General features: G+C 46.2%; 1 protein-coding gene and 1 long non-coding RNA gene across 7 annotated transcripts in view; one reads left to right on the forward strand and one right to left on the reverse strand.

The window, feature by feature from the left end:
* Positions 1 to 2,313: 2,313 nt before the first annotated feature.
* Positions 2,314 to 2,815, reverse strand: LOC146072282 (uncharacterized). Its single transcript, XR_014473027.1, has 2 exons — positions 2,625 to 2,815; positions 2,314 to 2,559 (listed from the first exon to the last, which is right to left on the reverse strand). It is a non-coding gene; the product is annotated as an uncharacterized LOC146072282 (long non-coding RNA).
* A 6,673-nt stretch (positions 2,816 to 9,488) lies between these two features.
* SYNPO (synaptopodin) overlaps positions 9,489 to 14,359 on the forward strand; it is a 125,444-nt gene continuing 120,573 nt past the window's right edge. For 2 of the 6 annotated variants that reach the window (XM_083181555.1, XM_083181552.1), the window contains exon 1: positions 11,375 to 11,467. In XM_083181555.1, coding sequence (XP_083037681.1) covers positions 11,444 to 11,467 — 24 coding nt within the window. In that variant the 5' untranslated portion in view covers positions 11,375 to 11,443. Of the gene's footprint in view, positions 9,636 to 11,374; positions 11,468 to 14,359 lie in introns of those variants that run through there. The other 4 variants (XM_083181556.1, XM_083181553.1, XM_083181554.1 and 1 more) reach the window with 3 other exon arrangements.

Here is a 14,359-nt window from a genome sequence, read left to right on the forward strand (position 1 = left end):
CATACATAGGCGTACGCACGGGGGGTGCCGGGGGTGCACAGGCACCTCCTAATGACCGGAATCCACCGTGCGATTGCAGTACCTCCTAGTGACAGACAGCCGCAGCCTGCGCACCTCGCTCCAGTTCCCGCTGCCCTGTCTTGCTGAGTGACAGCTGAGACGCCCGGCGCCGCATAGCAAGGCAGCCAAGGGACGACTCAGCTCTCCAGTGTGGTATTAGGAAGGAGCCTGCGGCTCAGTGATTGGCTGAGCCGCAGGTTGTGCAGGGTTCAAAGAGGCGGGATCCCAGGGCCCTGCATGCAGTGTGTTGCTGTGGAGCCTGCTGGCTGGGGGCTGCTTGCAGGATAGACTAAGGGTTTCTGCTCTCCTGCTGTTTATTTGTCAGCCTGCCACCTGCACAAGTAAGGCAGACTTTCTTCAACATACTGTATATGGTTATATTTATTTTTATGTATACATATATATATATATATATATATATATCTTTATATGGACAGTAGAAAACAAAGTGCGCCCCTAGATTGACTTCCACCACCAACTTCCAATATAGAAACCGAATTTACAATCTTTTTAAATCACTGATCAACAGTTTTATTACAAGACTTCATAAAATACAGTATAAAAATACATTTTCATCTTTGAGTATTCGATAAATTCAGTTCTATCTATGCAAGGAAAAGGACCCAACGCGTTTCGTCGTTAAACGACTTCCTCAGGGGTAATATTCCAAATGCATACAGAATACAGGTATAGATGAAGTTAAATGCCTCATAAAATGGATCCTTTGAAGATCCTGGTAAAGGGATGCAATCCTGCATCAATTTCCGTGGATGTCCTTATAAACAGTATGGTTGAAATCCCCAATTCTGAGGGAAATCGGAAATACACCTCAGGAATGCGTCTCAGCAGTTTAGGGTAACAGACCAAACTGCAGGTCTATATATATAATATGTCTATATATATATAATGTGTGTTCACATATATGTAGAATGTGTGTGTGTGTGTGTGTATATGTATGTATGTATGTATGTATGTATGTATGTATGTGTGTGTATATATATATATATATATATATTTTATGCTTATGGTGTCTTAGATCTGCGGGTGCCCTGTGCGGGAAGCTGATACCAGCTGCCTGCCACCCTGCATGTGCATCACAGGAGCATTAGCATGGGAATGCCCATGAAATGCTGGGCATTCCCATGGGTGCAGGCCGCCAACCCCATGCCCGCTCTCCTAGATGTGAATGTGCCTGCTCACACCAAGTGTCTGCACATAAATGTGCGTGTGCAGATGCTAAACATCGCTTGTATTGCAAAAAAACTAAATTACCCCCAAAGTCTGATGCCTCCAGGCAAAGCAAGTCCTGTAACAGTGGTGGCTTCCCTGAGTGGTGGATGGTGTGCAAATCCGCAACAAGAGGACATTGCGGTTCTCCCCTTAAGCAGCTATCCGCCTGCAGTGTAGAAGATGCTAACCTCCAGTGTACCCACCAACGTCATAGGGGTATGGGCCAATGAAGGTAACAGGCCTTAGGTTGACAAATTCTACAGTCAAAAGGTCAACATGAGGTTATTATTTTTTTTCTTTTGTCCTGAATGTTGACAGTCGCCATGGACGCCGTCAAAGTGTACCATGTCCCCTCATGTGGCTCGCTGCACTTGGAAGACTTTTATATCCTCCACCCTGTAGTGAGTGGCAGGGTATGAAATGCCTCCTGTCGGCTCAAAAAAAAAAGTTAAACCTAATGATTGTCGACCTTCCGACCCTGTCAACCTTAGCCATGTTGACCTAATTCAGGTGTTGACCCAAGGCCTGTCTAGCTACAGGGATCAACCTAATGTATTAACAAGAAGAGAGAAATCCCGCACCAGATTTTATTAGATAGGTCTTGGACTGTCTGTTCTCCAAAGAGATATATTCTTTTTGTTCTTTTTGATACCCTTTGATAGTATTTGCTCATGGAGGTGCTACCCTTAGCTTTGAATGAACTAAACAACCACACAAGAAAAAGTATTGCTGGGTGCAGTAAGACATCCATTTTTTTGATAATTATAAAATATAACTTTTAATGATTTTGCTAATAAGGTGAAATATTAAAATGTTAGCGACAGATGTGAGAAAGATAAAGAAATTGGAATAAGTGTAATAAAACAGTATATATACTGTATATATATATATATATATATATATATATATATATATATATATATATACAACCCAATAGTGTTATTTAGGCGCCCTTCAGTGATTAGACAATATAATATGTTATGTCTTTCCAATCAATGTAAAAAAATTATTATTATCCAAGACTTCTCATTAAGTATAAAACATTTATTTATAAAACACATAAAATGCAAGTGCTCTTGGAAAAGGAGTATTCTCTTTGAATCAGGATCATACCAAGTACCCGACGCGTTTCGTCTCTTTATGAGACTTCATCAGGGGATTGATACTTATAGTATGAATCTTAATTGAATTAAAGTTGTTTTTAGCTTGTAGAATAGTAGGGATAATTTTTATTCACACTGTATTTTCAAAGTGTACTGAAAGTAGTTACTGTTTTTTGATCCTTAATTAAAGAACTTTTTCTTATTTTCTTTCTTTTTAAAATAGAACTGGACCAATTATGAAAAAAGTGGTCCCATACACTACTGGATATTCATGGGGACATGATGCTCAAAGGCCAGTGAATGAAAATTAGGTAGACAAGGATGGCCAATAAAGGCAGAATCTTCAATTTAAACCTTCAATGTGTGATCCCTTAGTTTACTCCCAGGTTTCAATTGGGGAAGTAAATAAGCTGGTATATGGTTTTAATTTGCGGCCTCCAAAAAGGTGATAAATAATCACTTCCTAATTTTTGGGGTGGAGAAAGAATTCCCCTTAGTGTAGCCTGAACCTGTGTACTCTCCAACATCCAAAGAGCAAGTCATATATATATAGACAGACCATGAGTCTAGGCTGCACACACAGGTCAATACCAGGAGTGCTGAAGCTCACAAAATGGTGGTAATACAAAAATGCATTAGAGAGCCAGCAACATCAAAAAAAGTGAAAAAATATTTTTATTAGGCATATAAAGTGCATATCGGATAAAGTAGCAAAAAGACTTTAAAAATAAAGGATGACACGTCTACTTAGCATGAGTGTGACAAGACATCTTCACCACGTAAGTCCTCCCACAACCAGTCATGACACCCGACAGGCTGTTTCGGTGCTCACTGCACCTTAGTCATGGGTTAACCCTCTGCACCTTGAAGACAGGGAGTATCCCCGAAACGTTGGAATATCTTGCACATTTTATGATGTTTGCATAAAAAAGTTTTTTTACCACAGCCTACGAGTGCCGCCTTTCTACCTGCTTTCTATATATATATATATATATATATATATACAGTGGTCGAAGTGGGGCGGTATACGGGGGTATGCCATACCGCCACTTTAATCTGAAGATAAAAAATAAAACTTTTTTTTCCCCCTCAGGATGCTCTCTGATCACTCAGCAGCGCATATTGTGCTTTTGTAATACCCCTGTACAACGGGGCAGTCTGGCAGGGGACGTTGATGGACAGGGGGGTGTCCGAAGGTGCGCACTATATTCACTCTTTACTTTTCCATACCCCCACTTCAAAATTTCCACTTCGACCACTGTATATATATATATATATATATATATATATATATATACACACACACATACTACATATATGTGAACATACATTATATTTATATTGATCTGTGCAGTTTAGTTTGCATTGCTGCCCAATAGGCAGTGATGGACACGCCCAGTAGGCGGTGATGGACACGCCCAGTAGGCGGTGATGGACACGCCCATCAAATAGGGCACCCCCTAATAAAATGGGCTGCGCACGCCTATGCATACATAGCATCCACCTCTGAACCAGGCTCACAGGCCCTATGCTTCCCACAATAGATTTTGTTTTGCTGACCGCTCTTACACACATAGGGCCATATTCTGCTTGCCTCGCTCGGACACCAATTAATTTGCAGAGTGTATCTTAGCCCACTGCCCATGCGTACCATTCGCAAGGCGCATGTGTAGGTTTGGACAACCGTGCACACTCGCGACCTTACGAGTAGAAATACGCTAGTGAACCAACTCGTGCAGAGTAGCCGTAATGTGGGCGTATGGATTGGCGGGGTCACAAAACTGGGCACAACTCGGCGGTAACTGGGGCGTATATAGTGGGGTGGTGACTACATGTGCTGGGCGGTGGGTTCGCTCCACTGTAAGAGTGCTAGGACTGATTGAGCTTAAAATCATTCGCTCTGTAAAAGTGAGTTTCACGCCTCGCAGGCCAGCCGATTCTCGGCCCCACATTCGCACGGGCGATCAACACGGACAATTGCTAAAATACCTACACACAATATACACCCATGCAGCATACAAGTTTCTCTACTATTAGTTATATAATCACATATATAAGAATGGTAGATGCTATATGTGATTTGATTACTACCGTGTTTCCCCGATAATAAGACACTGTCTTATTTTTTTTTCAGTCCAAAAAACACCATAGGGCTTATTTTCCGTGTAAGGCTTATTTTAGCCCCTCAGTCCTGCTTTTATCCACATCATGCCCCTCAATCACCTTATACTTTAAGCACAACTGCCGCTTTCCTTTCCATCTGCATTTTTCAGCCACTCAGCCTTCCCGCCACCGCCGCTTAGCCACTCCGCTCCTGCCGTGTACAGACGCTGCTCAGTCCTTGAGATGCGCAGTGATGTCACATGCGCAATGCATCCCTGGGACCACTGAAGCCTCTGCTGGCATTGCAGCAGCACACATTTCATTCAGGGGGGGGGCAAGGGACAGGAAGTTTAGCGCAGGGACTGGGCAAAATGGGGATTTAGCTAGGGCTTATTTTGGGGGTAGGGCTTATTTTGAACCGTTGTCCAGAAATAAGGGTAGGGCTTATTATTGGGGTAGGTCTTATTATCGGGGAAACAGGGTAATAGTATTACTAATACTGGCCATAGTTACCTTCAAATGAAATTGGTTTCATATTGATAGATTTTATTTCGTATTTTAATTGCTTTGATACTTTTATGTTTATTTTTGGATTACATTTGATTTCTATTTTAGCGCAGTCTGTCTTTTTCTCTCTTTGTGTTCTTTCTATATGTGGTCCAAGTACCCGCATCTGACTGCTGCCTGAACAGAAAATTTGTGATTGCTCATAATTTGTTACACTGTGGTCTGACAGCGCACAGCCATTTTCTTCTGTTATAGGATCTATTAGTCAGCCAGAAACTGATAACCAGGACACAGGCACGGAACCACTCGGGTATTGTATCATATTAACGGAGCAGGCGGTGGCTGTACTCCAGCAGCATCAGCCTGCAGCCACTGTACCACCCATATCAGACAATTACACCCCACACACTACATCCAGGAGTCGCTCAGGATGTACTTGGTGCTGTGAGGAGCCTCTTTGCTGGTACAGAGTGGTAAGCCCAGCATTACAATCTGTGGGTGTGGGGCCAGACTGATATATAGCAGCTGCAGAGGGCTCTTCACAGCACTCCGGCGACGTCATGACATCAGGGGCACTACCGGGAGCTGGCGTTCTGAAACGTCAGATGTTCAAGTTCACGTGTATTTTGTTAATTTGGCCGTGATCTACCAGCGGATGCCCCAAGATCTACTGGTAGATCAGGATCTACCTTTTGGCCAGGTCTGCTGTAGACCATCCAAAAACCCCTATTAACAACCGTGAGTATTGGCCAAGTATAATACATTCAGTGACATGATCTATTTGATATGTGTGGAATATAACAGACGTGAGAGGAACTGATATCTCATGGGGCATGTCAGATGGGCAAGTGAGGGCTCTAATATTCATGTAAGGGTAATGATGACATGTGTCAATTGTAGAAGGCCTGAAGGCATGTCTAATGGACATGCAGGGGCTCTAATGTGCAAGTCAGGAGCCTGGCGAAATATGGAGGAGGGCTGATGGCATGTAAGGTGCATGTTAGAATGTCAGGTGGCATGTAAGGGGCTTGAGGGGTATATTGGGCATTTGAAATGTGTGATGAGCATGAGAGGTATCTGATCACACGTGGTTAAATGAAAGGGGCCTGTTTCTACATAAGGGAGGTCTGATGGCATGTAAGGTGCATGTTAGAATGTCAGATGGCATGTAAGGGGCTTGTGAAACATATTGAGCATGTGAAAGGTGTGATGAGCATGAGAGGTATCTGTTGGAGAAAGTGCGCTATATAAATTAAACGTACTTATCTGATGACACGTGGTTAAATGAAAGGGGTCTGTTTTCACATAAGAGAGGTCTGATGGCATGTTCGGCAATCTGATAGACACATGGGAGGTCTAAATTGTATTTTAGCCATTTTATGACTTCTTGTGATCTATCCAGGTCAATAGCACCCATCACAGTGAATTGTGTATGTATGCGGTAACAGTATGAGCAAACATGGGAGGTTAGACTACTGCGTGGGACATAGCAGTGAAGTCAGAGCTGTGCTGAAGATGTTTGAGAACATGTGGGGTGGTATGAGGCATGTAGGGATGGTTACAGTGCCATTTTAACAGCATTATGGGCCCCCTGGCAAAGTAGTACAGTGGGACTCCTACCTATACAAGCTCACTTCTCTGTGCTTCCCCACCGATAACGTCAGGCATGATGATGTCACACCCTACATTCAGTGCGTCCAATGGAGGAGTAGGAGGAGGACAGGGGGAGGAGTGTGTCAGCCAACGCAGGTGGTACTAACAGGATTGCTGCCTACTTTACACTGCCTTGGTGCCCCTATGCTTGTGGGGCCCCTTGGCAGTAGTCCACCGAGCCCTGTGGAAAAGATGGCCCTAGAAGGTTACCCTATCTTACATGGCGTGGTATAACATGAATAACAAAGTAAAACTTTATTCCTCTATTTGAGTCACGCAGACCGGTATTAGATGACAGAAATAAATGTATTTTTGTTTTGCTTTTCGCATACCGTACCCTAAGAGCCACATTACCCACTCCCTATAGGCCGTGGGCCGGGTCACTCTTTACTTTTCACGCTGGATTGAACGAAGATAAGGCACTAAAGTCGCAGCCAAAACACTTAGAGAACGGATGGGTCCAGCGAGTCAACAATTACCCATTTCCCTTCATTCGGCAGCCCGAGACGTGTACATAAACATTCTGCTTTCCTGCCCTGATGCCGGGTTACAGGAATGAGCAGTTCACAAAATCATTTCTTAACCCCTGTAGCACAATTTAGCTTCAGCAGTTCCTACAGTACATAGACAATTGCAGATAAATATTTGATTGATTTCCCCAAAAAATGCAGAGATTCTGCCATTGGAATTGTCTCCACCCATAATAAATGTAAAATAAGTCAAAGCTGTCAGATTATTCAGACAATTCAAAATAGTCTATACTGCGCTAATTATGGGTGTGTATGACCTTGTTGGCTCTCAGCCCCTATCCTACTGAATCAAAGTGTTGTCTGCGGCTTATAGACCTGTTAAGGCACGTCCGTAGGGTGGCCGGAGCCTTTGTACCCTCAAATGCCATGCCAGATTTGGCTAGAACTCAAGTAGGGGTATGGTTGTGATGTTGGTGATGGAGCTCCAGAAAAAAATAGCACACGGTTACAACTTTTTGAAAAAGAAAGGGACCGTGTCCCCTGTGACATTTGGCACCAAAAAAAATTGTGAAAAACGCATGTGGACCATGTGACCGTAGACCAGGGCTCAACATATACCGCGGGCCAGGTCACCATGATGACCAGATTCTGCTTCCTGGTGACCAGATATTTTTGCCGGGAGGGAGGAATCTGGTCGTGGGCAGCATTTCCAGACCCCCCTCTCCTGCTGGAAGTCAGCAGCAGCACGGGTTGCGGTGCTTGACATACCCCCCCCCCTCCTCTCCACCTCATAACTGACCAGAGGCAGCACAGGCACCTGCACCTGACCCCCCCCCCCCCTCTGGAAGTCAGCAGCAGTGCAGGCACTGGCACCCTCTCTCCTCCTGTCTCCCCCTCTCTCCCTCCTCCTGCTGGAAGTCAGCGGTGCCCGACCCACCCCTACTCCTCACTGGTACGGGAGGCCCACTGGTAAGATGGATGCCTGCGTCCTCTCCCCACCCTCTCCTCTTCCACCTCACCACCTGCCGTCCCCTCATCCTGTCACCTAGCTCTATGTCAAGTGACCCTTTCAACCTCACCCACTATCACGCCATCACCTTACCCCCCCTCGCCTCATGTCACATGACCCCCTAGCTCCCACCAGTCACCCCCTCCTGTAACCTCACCCCCTTTTGCCCCCCTATCAGCTCACCCCCTCCTGTCGCCTCACCCACTTTTTGCACCTGTCACCTCTCCCCCCACCCCCTTACCTCATCCTACCTCACCCTCTTTTTGCCACCCATCATCTAATTACCCTCCCTGCACCACCTGTTACTCTCTACTGTCACCCCGTCACCTCAACGGTGCAGGACCTGTAATAGCGGTGGCCAACCCCCCTTCTTGCTTTTATTTGTGGGTGAGTCATGGTGCCCATACACATACATGGTATGTTTTGTACCGTGCGAGGCGATGCGTGCTCCTGTGCTTCCCATGGTACAAATAGTATGTGCAGCTTGTAGTTTTTGAACTAGATTGCATTGCATCGCATACTATAGCACATTGCATGCATTTTAAACTAGATGCAATGTGATCTAAATAAAAATGCACGGTGCGTATTGCACTGTGTATGGGCATGTCTGGCTCCTAGCTTTAAAAAAAATTGCCAAGCCCTGTCGTAGATCATGTTCCAGTCGCTCTGACGCTGGCGTCTAACTTCCGTTACTGACGATCAAAACACGCTCGGCTATGTTTAGGCGTATAACTAACCAGTGGCGGAACTCCCGGAGGCAATGGAGTCATCTGCCGCCGGGAGCCAGCCTTAAAGGGGGCACCAGCTCCATTGCCCCCCGAAGTTCCGCTCAGAGGTGCTGCCCAGCGGTACCCTTACTTTATGCAGCGGTGCCCCAGCCCCCTTCCTTCTCCCTGTCACCTGGTTGGCTGCCACTGTACTTTTCTGCAGCCAGCCAACAGTGACAAGGAGTCGGCTGGGAGAATCTGCACTCCGCTGCCAGCAGGAGGCTCTCAGGCAGTGGCGTAGCTATGGCTAGGCAGCCCCAGCCGTCGCGGGGGGGAGCCGGTGCCACTGGGGCCAGGGGCGGGCTGGGCCGGGGGGCAGGGTGCCATGTGCCCCCCGGGCCGCTCAATCTATTGTGTGCGGGCCGCCTGTCTGTTTCTGAGGCTGCTGCTGCAGCCACGGCTAACCAGTCTCCGACTGGTCTTCGGAAACATGGCCGCCGCCTCCTGCACTGAGGACGTCTAGGACGTCTAGTGCAGGAGGCCGCTACAGAGAGTGGCTGTGGACTCTGAGGAGCTCAGACCTCTGTGGCTGCCAGCAGCTGCTGCGCCTGTATCACACTGCATTACAGGCAGCAGCGTGGACAGCACAGAGGATCCCTCCCTGCTCCTGCTCAGCGTCCCTGTAGGGATCGAAAAAGGGGCGTGGCTAACGGCCGGAGGGGGCGGAGCTACACCACTGTGAAGGAGATGATGAGCTGCCAGCCTGAAGTGCCCTGAACCAGTTAAGTAAAATGTGAGTGTACTTTAACTGGTGTGGGCATGTGTACAAGCAGCGCTACTAGTGTTGGCAAGTGGTGTGGGCATATGTACAAGCAGCGATACTAGTGTCGGCAAATGGTGTGGGCATGTGTACAAGCAGCGCTACTAGTGTCGGCAACTGGTGTGGGCATATGTACAAGCAGCGCTACTAGTGTCGGCAACTGGTGTGGACATATGTACAGGCGCGTTACTAGTGTCGGCAACTGGTGTGAGCATATGTATAATCAGCGCTACTAGTGTCGGCAACTGGTGTGGACATATGTACAAGCAGCGCTACTAGTGTCGGCAACTGCTGTGGGCATATGTATAATCAGCGCTACTAGTGTCGGCAACTGGTGTGGGCATGTGTACAAGCAGCACTACTAGTGTTCGCAACTGCTGTGGGCATTTGTATAATCAGCGCTACTAGTGTCGGCAACTGGTGTGGGCATTTGTACAAGCAGCGCTACTAGTGTCGGCAACTGGTGTGGGCATTTGTACAAGCAGCGCTACTAGTGTCGGCAACTGGTGTGGGCATTTGTACAAGCAGCGCTACTAGTGTCGGCAACTGGTGTGGGCATTTGTACAAGCAGCGCTACTAGTGTCAGCAACTGGTGTGGGCATTTGTACAAGCAGCGCTACTAGTGTCGGCAACTGGTGTGGACATATGTACAGGCAGCGTTACTAGTGTCGGCAACTGGTGTGGACATATGTACAGGCAGCGTTACTAGTGTCGGCAACTGGTGGGGGCATATGTATAGGCAGCACTACTGCTGTTGCGTCTGGTGTCGGTGTGGGTGTTACGTATAAGCAGCACTACTACTGTCAGAAGCTGGTGCGGTTGTTATGTATAGGCAACGCTACTATTGTCGGCAACTGGTGTGGGTGTTACGTATAAGCAGCGCTACTACTGTCAGCAACTGGTGTGGGCAGTATCTATTAGTTGTGATACTACTACTGTCGGCAACTGATGTGGACGTTATGTAAAATATAAGTTGCGCTGCTACTGTCGGTAACTGTGTGCAATATATATATATATATATATACAGCGCTACTACTGTCGGTAACCCTGGGCCATTATGTAGTCATATGCAGGTGTACTCGAGGCATTGCGTGGAGCATAATTGTGTCGTAATATCATATGGGCATTATGGTGTGCAGCATATTGTGTAAGGGGCATTACGCTGTGTGGCATAATACATAATGGGCATTACTGTGTGTGGTATAATGTGTTATGGGCATTACGATGTTATTAGTACTTTAATAGGGCCACGCCTCTTCCCCATGAAGTATCGCTCCTACATTTTGACGCGCGCCTTCGGCGCGCACTCTCCTATTTTTAGTGTAGTGGTGGGGCAAGCACCAATTTCCTTTCTGGCACAGGGTACCAAAGTGGCTAGTAATGCTACTGGTTCTGGCATAACTAGCCAGGGAGAGCATCCTGTGGGGCTCCTGATATTATACAGGGGAGCAGCCTGTGGTGTCCTATTATTGTTTTTTTTTTTATTAATACATATACGAAAAACCTCCATTTAACGATACGCTGTTACTTATGGGCCGGTGCTCTGGACTTGCCCCCCAGGCTAAAAGTTGCCAGCCAGCCCCTGACTGGGGCGCAGCAGGGTCACTGCACTCTCAAAGCCGTGCAAGCTCTGCTCAGTGCTCTCTGCTGGGAGGAAGCTGGGTATATACTATTGAGCCGCCTGTAGATGGCGCTGCAGCGCACACTGAGCTGAGCTCCTCGGCTGTCAGGAAGCTCCTCTCTCTGTCTCCAGGACATGGGGCTGCCAGATGGAGCTATGAATGGGTGACATGCTGATTTTACAGGTTTGTGTCCCTTGTTGTGGGTGCCAGTTGCAGGGGCATGGACAGGAGAAGAAAAGTGTGGGCACCATTAATGTAAGCTGGCCCAGTGAGTACTATGTCTTGGTAGCTGCAGTGGGAAGGGGATAGACTGGGCATATGGAAACTGGGTGCCCTCCATTGCTTGTGGTGGTTATTTGCTTTAGTATTGGTGTTTGTCAATATGCTGTATGTGTGTATGTATGTATGTATACTTTTTGTGTATGCTCTGTGTGTCTATAGCTTGTGTATGTTTCTAAATATGCTGTATGTGTGCATGTTGTATGGTATCTGTGGTTGCATGCCATGTGTGTATGCTGTATGTGTGTGTGTGTGTATGTAAATATGCTGTATGTGTGCATGTTGTATGGTATCTGTGGTTGTATGCCATGTGTGTATGCTGTATGTGTGTGTGTGTGTATGTAAATATGCTGTATGTGTGCATGTTGTATGGTATCTGTGGTTGTATGCCATGTGTGTATGTGTATGTGTGTGTGTGTGTGTATGTAAATATGCTGTGTGTGTGTGCATGTATGGTATCTGTACCAGTATGCCATGTGTGTGTCCGTGTATGTCCTTTGTGTCTAAGGTATGTGTGCTTTTATGTACTGTGTGTGAATGATATGTGCGCGTGTGTGTGCGTGTCTGTATGGCATGTCTTGTGTGTATGTATGGCATGCGTGTGATTACTGTAGTGTGCATGTATGTCCTGTTTGTATATATGTATGGTATGTGCGTGTATATGATGTGTGTCTGTATGGTATATGTGCGTGTTTGTGATGTGTGTGTGAAATCCTTCTTCACAGGGTTTCACATTTAAGTATTTCTTTCTTCCCTTTCCAGTTACCTTTCTTCCCTTGCAGGTGTTAGGGATCTTTATCCAGTCAGGACACAATCAGATATAAATGTCCACAGTGTACAAGAAGAATGAACAATTTATTTCTTAAATAAAACTTATAAAGGCTCATACATCAATCCACATGGCATATAATATATCAATAGCAACAATTACTATTTTATTACACTGGAACTGAAGTATTCTGCCTGCCTTCAATTGCTTCCCTCTCAAAACACCTCCTTGAAGAGAACAGATTAAACAACCCTACCTATACTGGCTAAAATCAATAAACAGGTCAATACTTATTATAAATCAATGGTCACACATTAATACAATATATAACTTGGATTGTAGCCTTTGTATTATTATTATTGCGCAATAATGTGTAATATAACAAGTGTACATTGGTCTCTGTCAATTATAAAGCAAGAATAAGCGCTGTTAGTTTATATTATTTTCCTTTCCTGAAGCCTTAAAGTTCCGCGCTGGGAATGAAGTACCACAGTGTATTTGTAATCCACTAAGCGAGGTTACTTGAAAATGGAGTTCCTCATTCACTGTCCCTGAACCGGCTATATATGTTTCACATTCACAATAATGAATTCATTTTCACTGCTGCCTGTACTCCTGTTTCCAGTAACAGTCTCCAAATTAACTTTCACCTTTTCGATAATGGAGGAAATGTTTTCCTGAATTAGGGGAGATGTTGGGTAACTATTCAAATCGATCCTCTCCCACGACAAAGACAAATTAAACTGTTTTACTATAGAATGGACTCATTAAGATTAGCTGTTGTAATCCAATGGGGTTAATTTTCGCTGGCTATAGGACTCACAACTATAAACATTCCTTGTTCCTATATTTGCAGATGTCTAACCTAAACAAAGTGTTAACTTTACTTCTCCTGAAGCTCTGCAACTGTCAGCGGTTTTATGATATGTTCACTGTGCACAGACTTATGATTAGCTCTAGAGCCGATATTAGACTTTATTGCGCCGTACCTGTCTATTCCTTTTATACAATATTCTGGCTGTTTCTACTGTAAGGTTATTGTGAATTGGTTACTGCCAATAGATGATGAGGCTGACTGAAATGGATGATGGTTTAGACAACAAACTCTCCTCCATAGTCTAGTCTCTGTTTATATGGTCAATGGGAGTTAGGAAGGCTGTCACAACCTAATTAGGCTACTGTATTAGGCAAGGCGTTCCCCTTGCTGTACATGACCTGTCAATTCGTTCCTGAGATTCCTCCTTACATCGATCTGGGTGGTAGGGGGCTGTCCTGGAGCTGTACTACTATATGGGGCTGAGTTGTCACTCACCATTCCCCTCTCCGACTTGAATGCTGCAGTGCCCGGCTCAGTCTCCGCCTTGGCCTGTCACTCAGCTGCTGCGTCACTTCAATGCCGCCCACTGCCTCCCGGGACTCTTTGTGCGGCCTTCTGCTCTAGGATTCCCCGATCAGCTGCGTAAGGAGCCGCCCGCCTCCTAGATGACGCGGCTTGCTCCTCTCAGTGTCTCCTGCACTTGCCCGCTGAGCTGGATGGGCTCCTGCGGACACCGCTGATGTCTCTGCTGCCAATCACCTCAGCCCCTCAGCGATGACGCCGCTGATCTCCTGGGCTTCTCTGCCGGGATCTTCAACTCAAGTCAGCACCGGAGGTCTCCGTGTGGATGCTGGACATGCTGGTAAGTATCATTCTCACCCCAGCACCGCTGTCCGCTCCCGCTATGCTGCGTTACTCTGCAGTCACCCTAATCCCCTCAGGGACATTGCGCCCTGTCAGCACCGCTATCCATTTTCCTTTCCTGAGGGGAACTGCGCCATCAGAAACGGCTGTCACTTTATATATCTCTCCACGCGCTCCCTTTAGCCCGCTCTCCGCGCAAGCTTAAAAACTTTATTTATATGTGCCTGTCGGCATGTCCGTTAGGGCTCAAATAGTCCTCCCCTACCATCAGTGGCATTAGGCTAGGCCGTGTCTAAAGTCTATGTGGGATTTCCTATTAGGACAGTCCAATTCCCTCTGGGTTGCA

This window comes from Crinia signifera, chromosome 4 (assembly GCF_055691185.1).
Source record: "Crinia signifera chromosome 4, ASM5569118v1, whole genome shotgun sequence".
In the NCBI taxonomy this organism is placed as follows: Eukaryota; Metazoa; Chordata; class Amphibia; order Anura; family Myobatrachidae; genus Crinia; species Crinia signifera.